General features: G+C 35.9%; 1 protein-coding gene across 1 annotated transcript; it reads left to right on the top strand.

The window, feature by feature from the left end:
- The first annotated feature begins 1,176 nt into the window (after positions 1–1,176).
- Positions 1,177–9,291, top strand: LOC119838576 (cytochrome P450 307a1). The gene is made up of 2 exons (XM_038364565.1): positions 1,177–1,620; positions 7,628–9,291. Exons 1-2 carry the CDS (start codon positions 1,251–1,253, stop codon positions 8,866–8,868), a joined length of 1,611 nt encoding a protein of 536 aa, XP_038220493.1. The 5' UTR covers positions 1,177–1,250; the 3' UTR covers positions 8,869–9,291.
- The last annotated feature ends 1,028 nt before the right edge of the window (positions 9,292–10,319 follow it).

Genomic DNA, 10,319 nt, shown 5'->3' with positions numbered 1-10,319 from the left:
CATTTAGCGGTATGAAAAATAGATAGCGGCCGATTCTCAGACATACCCAAAATGCGCACAGAATTTTATAAGAATCGGTCCAGCCGTTTCGGAGGAGTTTGATATCTAAAATTGTGACACGGGAATTTCATATCCTACTAATATCCTACTTTATATTATAAATGCGAAAGTTTGTAAGGATGTGTGTGTGTTTGTTGCTCTTTCACGCAAAGACTACTGAACCGATTGCAATGAAATTTGGTACGTAGACAGCTGGACATCTGAAATAACATATAGGCAACTTTTTATCCCGATATTCCTACGGGATACGGACTTACGCGGGTGAAACCGCAGGGCGCAGCTAGTATTAGATACGTCTACAAGTGAGTTAATAAAAGCGTATTAAAATTATAGTATAAAATTAATTATATGAAACTTTGACATGTCGATATAAAATATACTTGAAAGAAAGAAAGAAAGAAAGAAAACAAGCTTTATTGCCACATAAAAAAAATACTTTGATATCATCTATAATATTAGTATTATGTCCTTATAGGCTGTTTATTATTTACTTTTGTGTGAAATATTGTCGATTTTTTAAGCATTGCAATGCTATAAAACTAAATATTAAACGAGGAGGTAATGTTTTTTCAAGATATTTTAATATATTAAATGAGTTATAATGATAATTATGGAGTTCAACTAAATATTGTAACTGCATATGCGTTATGTGTATAACTTTTCTTATTTTTGTCTTCTTCGTTATATTTTTATTATATATAATTCCCAAAAATAACTTACCAAAATGCATTAGGTATGAGCGCTCGAATTATGCATGAAAACGGAAAATCAAATCGACCACTCCGTCACCATGGCAACACTGAAAATGGCGGCAAATCCATCGCCTTTAATTCAACACAAACCTATTTTTACAATAAAACAGCACCAGAGTCTGGCTTGAACTAATTTGCACTGTAGGCATCTCATACATAATCTTAGTGCCAATAAAAAATATGATACAACGATTATGTTATACAAAACAAAAACCAGACACTCGAAGCCTCGTCTAGTGTCGATGAAAAACCCCTATCACACCGCGTTACAGTTGAAATTGGCCTGAAAAAATATCTATACGCGTTGCAGAAATGCTAATAGAGACCCTATATAAATGAAGAAGATGGCGGCTTCGCCACAGTGCCGGCTGGCGTCGCATTCCCGCCATTTCTCCTGTCAACGGTTGTGTCACTCAAAAAATTTCTTTTAGAATAAAAATGAGTGCGCTTCTGATAATCGTTGTTTGCGCTTTGATCGCGTACAAATATTTCACACGTAAAACGGTTGTTTGCAAAAAATCAAAGGGGAATGGGATAGTCGAATTGCAACCCGCGCCTGGACCTACACCGTTGCCAATAATTGGGAGTTTACATCTTTTGGGCACACATGAATCCCCGTTCCAGTCTTTCACGGAACTTTCGAAGGAATATGGCAACATATTTAGCATAAAATTAGGGAGTTCGCAGTGCTTAGTTGTGAATAATCTAGAATTGATTAGAGAAGTTCTGAATCAGAATGGCAAATTCTTCAGTGGACGACCTGACTTCTTGCGGTTTCATCAATTGTTCGCCGGTGATAGAAATAATTGTAAGTATTGTAATATATTTTTTTTATTTATATGTAGATATGTTTTATTCCTCAAAAAGAGTTTCTTCGTCTTTCAGTTAATGGCTTCGCCCAAAAAAGGGACTCAAAAACATTTTTTTTACAATACTTCTTACTTCTTCATTGCTAAGAATAAACGACTTAGCATATTTATATACTTAGAAATGATTAGTGTATTTAATTCTTTCACTAGCCACTCTTCCCGGCTCCGCTCGGGTAGTGCTGGGATAATAAAATAGAGCATTTGAAATTCACAGATAGCATGACTTTCTATTGTTAAAATTATTATTATAATTGGTTCAGTAAATCCAGAGATAATAATATTCGTATACACAGCATAAATTAGTAAGAGTCGACGGTAATTTTTGGGTAATGGTATGGCAACATTTACCATCTGGATTGTTGTTTTATGTTATTTTAAAAATGATGAAACATTTATTTAAAAATGCCCGCCATGTCCATACATTTATTTTTTTATTTTGCGGATACTCTGTGATGGAATTTTAAAAAAAAATTTAGTTTTCTGTTTATTAATATGAAGACAACAGTATTCCAAACACAATTTAAACAATATACTATCACAACCCTTGCATTATTTAAAAAGTTGTTAAAGATAGTCGACAGCCCTACGAAACCGGTGGCATATGGTACATATTATTATAATAAATAAATGTTTCAGTTTGAAGCTTCGAATCAAAAAAGGGGAGGCCTCTTATGCCTTTTGTACATACTCTCTTATCTTTTACTAGCTTTTGCCCGCGGCTTCGCACGCGTTATCTTCGAAGTAGTTTAATAGATATGATTTTATATATATATATAACTAGCTGTCCGCCCCGGTTTCGCGCGTGGTACATATAAAGCCTAAATTCTCTCTGAATACTTTTATTGTAGGGCATCTACAACTGAAAGAATTTAAAACGGACCAGTAATTCCTGAGATTAGCACGTTCAAACAAACAAACGAATGACTCTTCAGCTTTATAATATATAGCTGTCCAATTGAATATCTGAATGATTGCGATTAGAGTTATATATTTGAGTTTAAATAATATCAAACGAACTAACTAACCCTTCAGCTTTATAGGTATACTGGTTTGAATGTTTCAATAACCCTAATTTTTTCCAAAATAAAATATAGTCTTTGTTACTCGTGGATAATGTAGCTTTCGAATGGTGAAAGAATTTTTAAAATCGGTCCAGTAGTTTTTGAGCCTATTCATTACAACCAAACAAACAAACAAACAAATAAAGTTTTCCTCTTTATAATATTAGTGTAGATGAGAAGTATCCCTGGCCCCTTCACTTAGGTGGCTTGACAGAACAAAGTGAGGCTTTAGTCGGTAGGAATCCGACATAACCCACAGCTCCTTCCCTGGGGGTAGTGGGTTTCTTTGCAATGTTTCCCCACCATAAGCAGGTGTTTGAGTATTCCAGCTCATAGGTTTTATTTTAACAGACTAAACCTTTCAATTCTTTCTCAAATATAAGGTTACCATGGCGTTTTAAAGCAGTACTAATTCCAGTGTGGATGACACGGGATTAAATAGGTCATCTAACGCCATCTCTTTCCTACACTGGAATTAGTAAAGCTTTAAGACGTCATAGTAGCTCTCTGTCATCATCATCATCAGCCCATATATGTTCCCACTGCTGGGACACAGGCCTCCTATGAGGGTTCAGGCCATAATCCACCACGCTGGCCAAGTGCGGGTTGGCAGATGTCACATGTCTTCAAACTTTTGATTCTTGGACATGCCGGTTTCCTCATATTTTCCTTCACCGTTTAAAGCAGTGGTGACGTTATCTACATGTGCAGATAAATTGAAAAATCAATTTATTTCCTGCACGCTCGCCCGGTCTCGAACCCCGACTTATCGATTTTGAAGTCCGAGGTTCTCACCACTGAGCCACCACTGGTTAGCTCTCTGTGCTTAACTTTTCTAAGTCAGTATTTGGTAGTATTGTCATCTTGAAATATCGAACTCACGACTTGATTTATACGCCTGTAACCACCACTGCACCTAAAGTGATGATACATTCCGAATAAATGTGTGCAGCACTTGACCCAATAAATGTAGACCATCCTTGCATGTGAATAACTTAATTATGAACTGCATAGATAGCAAAGGAACGAGTCATGAGCGACGGCGATCTATTGACCATAAGAACTTTCTAGAACAGAGGTGTCGAGACCATTACCATGAGAACTTTCTAGAATGAAGGTGTCGAGACTATTACCATGAGAACTTTCTAGAACAAGGGTGTCGAGACCATTACCATGAGAACTTTCTAGAATGAAGTTGTCGAGACCATTACCATGAGAACTTTCTAGAATGAAGGTGTCGAGACCTTTACCATGAGAACTTTCTAGAACGAAGGTGTCGAGACCATTACCATGAGAACTTTCTAGAATAAGGTGTCGAGACCATTACAATAAGAACTTTCTAGAATGAAGGTGTCGAGACCATTACCATGAGAACTTTCTAGAAAGGTGTCGTTTGGAAATTTCAAATGGAAAACGTGTTGTTGTGAGAGACGAAATTGCGCGTTTTGCTTTGTGTTTTTATCTAATTTTCAAATTTATCGTATACTAGCTGTAACCCGCGGCGTCACTCGCGCAGCACCCGGGTAGTAATAGCCTATGTGCTAATCCAGACATTTTTCATATATCTCTATACCAAATGTCATACAGATACAATAAGCTGTTTTTGCGTAAGTAGCAAACATTCATACATCCATCCATCCATCCATACTTACAAGCTTTCGGGTTTATGATATTAATAGGAAGTATAGTACAAGACAGTTTCGGAGTTTTGCCCTTTTTTTCCATTTCTGTGGTGTTTCCATGATAAAAAAGTTTTTTATGTCCATTCTTGGGTCTTTAAGTTGCTTTGTGTCAATTTTCATCCCAAACAACTGGGCGATTTAGGCATGAAGTTGCAACAGACAGACGGACACAGAGTTACTTTCGCATTTGTAATATAAGTAGCGATTTATAGTGGCATTTAAGTACATAACTTAATAACGCAATAAAATAAAATGCGTTAACTGTCAGTTTTAGCTTCATTGAAGTATTACTTATATTCTTACTAGCTGCGCCCCGCGGTTTCACCCGCGTAAGTCCGTATGCCGTAAGAATATCGGGATAAAAGTTGCCCACATGTTATTCCAGTTGTTCAGCTATCTACGTACCAAATTTCATTGCAATCGGTTCTGCAGTTTTTGCGTGAAAGAGCGACAAACACACACACACATCCTTACAAACTTTCGCATTTATAATATTAGTAGGATAGGATTAGTAGGATTAGTAAGATTAGTAGGATATATTTAACTACAGGGCGGCTTAATTCATGTGACGTTTTAACCCAGTACTGATACCAGTGTAGAAGTGATGGCATTAGACGAGCTACGCAGCTCTGTCTCTTTCCCACACTGGAATAAGTACTGCTTTATGACGTTGCGTTCTGACGGGATATATAATGGAAGTTGATTAGATTAATATAATACTAAAATTATGTTTCAATTGAAGTTAATTTGTAAAGCTTGTCACGTTCAAATCGCTTCCGCTACCTCGCATGACTTAAATAAGAAATTGTATAATATTTATTATATTTATCTATAAATGACCTTCTTATTTAGCTAACGATCAGGAAATCAGATATTTTTATGCGTCATGTGAAATAATGCATACATTGCTAACCTACTGCGTAAATGCGTTTCATTAATAAATCTTTTATCCTAAAATAAATTGTTTTATGTTAAAATTGTGAAATTTATCATTAATTTTCGATCATCATTATTGCTCAATTTATTTACATTTTTCGTGTTTTTCAACCGACTTCCAAAATAAAGAGAAGTAGATTCTCTACAGGTCGTCTGTATGTATTTTTGAATATCATAATTTTTCTTATGAGGTGAATATGATGAAATCGTATTGGCATTCACAAAAAATTAGAAAACTTCCTTGTCCGTCTGTCTGACTGTCTGCATGTCTGTTACATCTTTTCAGAGCTGATGTATTTCTGTTACCGCTAAAACAACAACCAATAAAAAATCAAGGTTAAGCAACGGTTGTCACGGTCATCAATTGGATGGGTGGACCATTTTTTATCAGTTGCTCTTTAACTAACTTAGTGTCGCAAAACCCACCCACACATTTGACAAAATATATACGTACTTTATTTATCATTGTAGTTTTTTTTAAATCATAGTAAATTCACATCTATCAACATCGGTCGTCCATCAAATATAATACGTATGCAATTTTCGAACGTGTAATTATTAATTTTTTTATTATCTTATATATAAAAATGAATTGCTGTTCGTTTGTCTCGCTGAAACTCGAGAATGGCTGGGCCGATTTTGATAATTTTGGTTTATATGCATTCATAATAGTCCAGGGAAAGTCCATAAAAAATACAGATAAATGTTTCGAAAAAGGTCAACGGCGTTACGAAGTTCGCCGGGTCAGCTTGTTGTTAAATAGTTTTTGTATACTACCGTATTATCTAGCGACACGGTGAAATGCTTATAACATAGTATTTTCTTGTGTTTGATTTTACAAGTATTATACATTTAGATTATAAATTTTTTTTACGGATTTTAAACACGATTTATTCATTATATTATTAACCCGATCTTTCGAACACTACAGCGTGGTCGCGGTAGTGAGTGTCCCCGAATAAATCGCGTTTTAAATACGTTAAAAAGTTTTATAATTTCTAAATCGTTATAACAGTTCAACATTATAAGATAACATACGACCGAGCGATTTGCGATCGCTCCCAATTATAATTTTAAATTGCCTGCCGACGTCAAACGCCATATGTCCATGCGTTATGCATGCGATGCTAATGTCGTGCGCACATGCACAAGTTTAAATATCGCCTTAGCATATGCTAAGGGGCGTACTTACTTGCGTTTTTGTATGGTTATTCCCATATGGTGTACGAGCTGCGCCCCGCGGTTTCACCCGCGTAAGTCTGTATCCCGTAGGAATATCGGGATAAAAAGTTGCCTATATGTTATTCCAGTTGTCCAGCTGTCTACGTGCAAAATTTCATTGCAATCGGTTCAGTAGTTTTTGCGTGAAAGAGCAACAAACACACACACATCCTTACAAACTTTCGCATTTATAATATTAGTAGGATAGGATGATATATGATGGTACTTTTTTAGGTTACTTTGTTAGGGTTCCGCCCGCGGTTTCGCTCGCGTAATTAAAGGGAATTCTCGTAGGAAAGTAATTTCTCTCTAATCTATCTCCAAACACAAATAATATTTGTTATCATATTATATGATCGCTCCGTTGCGACGAAAAAGAGATGCAAACAAACGCTTTTGCACTATATTAATAGGATAGTTATGAATATTTTTTTGTCAGTTTGTTCTTTGTAATGGATAAAGTAAAAAACTAATTCGTTTTTCAACCGACTTCAAAAAAGGAGGGTTAACAATTCAACTGTCTTTTTTTGGTTTTAGTTTTGTTATCTCAAAACTATATCAGACTGAGTGAACCGATTTTGATGATTTATTTTTTTATAAATGCTGGTGCCTCCCGTGTAGTGTCATTAAAAGATTTGGTCTAATTCTGACAATTTGTCAATGGTTTTTTTTTTAATAATTATGTGAAACGATAAAAGTTAAGTTATTTATGTGATGCAATAGCTATATTTTTTGTTACTATTCCAGCTCAATCTAGCGCGGGCCTAGTATTTAATGACTATTTAAACTAAAGTGGTTAACCATATAATATATGTCATAATCAACTTATCCACTTATGATATTTGATATTGCCACTATCGATGCTAGACTCTAATTAATATATTCCTTTTTCAAAATTATATTTTTTTTATTGAGAACAGAGCGGGAATTTTACCACAATCATGCCTGGTGTTACTTATAGATACGGTGTTATGTTTAGCCAGCAAAGAGGTCCATACATAATTAACAGCATTCCCAAATTAATCGATATTTTTCTCTATCCACAGCGCTCGCGCTCTGCGATTGGTCGAACCTACAACTCCGCAGACGCAACCTCGCCCGTCGCCACTGCGGGCCCAAACAGCACACCGATAACTTCGCAAGAATCGGCTCCGTCGCTACATTCGAATCCATTGAACTCATACAAACATTGAAGCACATTACGCGCAGTACTGACGGCGCAATCGACCTCAAACCGCTCTTAATGTCCACAGCCATGAACATGTTCGCCAATTACATGTGTAGCATACGATTCGACTCTGACACCGATGCGGAGTTCCGGAAAGTCGTGGATTACTTCGACGAAATCTTCTGGGAGATCAATCAGGGCTATGCCGTCGATTTCCTGCCGTTCCTCGCTCCGTTTTACAAGAAACACATGGAGAAGTTATCCCATTGGTCGCAAGAGATACGCACTTTCATTTTATCTAGAATCATCGAGCAGAGGGAACTGAATCTAGACACTGAGGGGCCGGAGAAGGACTTCCTGGACGGTTTACTGCGAGTGCTGCATGATGATCCAACAGTTGATAGGAACACGATCATATTCATGCTCGAAGACTTTCTGGGGGGTCATTCGTCTGTGGGTAATCTAGTTATGTTGTGTCTAACAGCTATAGCCAGAGACCCGGAAGTTGGTAGACGTATTAAGGCAGAAATTGATGGTGTGACTAAAGGTAAACGCGCCGTAACACTAACAGACCGACCATCGCTGCCTTACACTGAAGCGACTATCCTAGAATGCCTCAGATACTGCTCATCGCCAATTGTCCCCCACGTGGCCACTGAAAACGCCACCGTCGCTGGTTACGGAGTCGAGAAGGGCACCATAGTTTTCATCAACAACTATGAACTGAACACTTCCTCTAAGTACTGGAGCGAGCCGGAGAAGTTCGACCCATCCAGATTCTTGGAAAAGACAAAAATACGCGTACGCCGCAACTCACTGTGCGATTCCGGCATGGAATCGGACGGCGAGCGAACCGGGCCCATAGACAAGAGCAAGGAAATGGAGAAAGACGTTGTATCCGTTAAGAAGAATATTCCCCACTTCTTGCCTTTTAGTATCGGCAAACGTACCTGCATCGGCCAGACCATGGTGACTACAATGAGCTTCGTCATGTTCGCGAATATCATCCAAGAGTTTGACGTAGCGGCCGTGAGCAAAGATGATTTGAGGCAGAAGCCGGCATGCGCTGCCTTACCCAAAGATACCTATCCACTATACCTCTTGCCGCGAAAATATTAAACTACGTATTTAGTATTTTTAGATAAAATCTCTGGATTGTATCGTGTTTCAGGATCAGATTGTAATGATCCACATCAAACATTGATTCTGATACACAATACAGTTCGCGAGTATCGCTCAAAAACTATTTATTTCTCGAAATAATTGACTTTAGGATTAAATATTTTGATTAATTCATACAGACTTATCAAAGCCGATATTTTAAGCCATTAAGTTATCCAAATGTTGATGAACGATGTGGTGTTGTTAAATTTATTTTATTGAAACGACTGCTTTGTTACTGGGACTTGATACTGTAGTTAAATAGTGATTGGTTTGTAAAACTACAATTTCATAGTTGTCTTTTGTAATATGTATTAGTATATTAACTATAATTGCTTTTAAATTGTATTAGTTGCAAAAATATTGTATATCATGTTGTATTTATATCAAAATTTGAGTTAATAGTTATATATCATAACCATAAATTAAATTATTAGCCTACTATTCCAAAAATGATCAACTCATTTGATTCTTTATGGTTTTATATGATTTGAATTCTCATCAATTACCAGGAATGTTGGTGATCTTTTAAAATAATAAAATATTTTTATGTATGGAATACTGTGTGATTGAAGTTTTATAAACCGACATAGATTAGAAAATTAGTTAGTAAGTTTTAGACGAAAGAATAAGCGAAGATTTACTCAGTTTCGCTCGACAAATAATTTTTGACGATAGCAACATTCAAACATGAGATTTATGCTCTATGGTAGAATAAATTAAAAAAATCCGCGGATAAAAATACAAAAACGGCGATTCCATATATTTCCTATATAATGCTATATTTCTGGCAATGTTTATATATTATTTTAATTTCTCAAATTATAAATTATTAAATAAATGAATTGCCATTTTTGTATATAAATGAATAAACAGATATTGCATTTTTATAATAGGAATGTCCCAAAATTTTTTCGCATTTTTAGTAAATAAGTGATTATCAAAATAAATATTAAAAAGCATTTAATATTATAACTATTGCCTTTCATTTTCCGCACTATCCTTTTATCATCATTATCAGCCCTTATATGTTCCCACTGCTGGGAATTACCAGCTTTTGCCCATAGATTCTGCACGCCTTAATTCGCAGTAGTTTAGTAGATGTTATTATAAATATAAACCTTCCTCTTGAATCACTCTATTTATTAAAAAACCATCAAAATCCATCCAGTAGTTTGAAAGATTTAAGCATACCTAGGGAAATAGGTACAGAGAAAGCGACTTAGTTTTATACTATGTAGTGATAGCACATTTAAAGGCTTAATAGAGACTTTCCAAGAACAAAAGTCCAAAAAAAAAACAAAAATGCTATAAAGTATAAGATGGCCGACATGTACAGCTGATTGCGTAGAGAAATATTTTGACAATGTCATAATGCGTTAATTGTAGTAATTTTTAACGTTTCGTAA

This window comes from Zerene cesonia, unplaced genomic scaffold, assembly GCF_012273895.1.
Source record: "Zerene cesonia ecotype Mississippi unplaced genomic scaffold, Zerene_cesonia_1.1 Zces_u003, whole genome shotgun sequence".
Lineage (NCBI taxonomy): Eukaryota > Metazoa > Arthropoda > Insecta > Lepidoptera > Pieridae > Zerene > Zerene cesonia.
The sequence above is the reverse complement of the archived record's forward strand: the minus strand, read 5'-3'. Positions and strand labels throughout refer to the sequence as shown.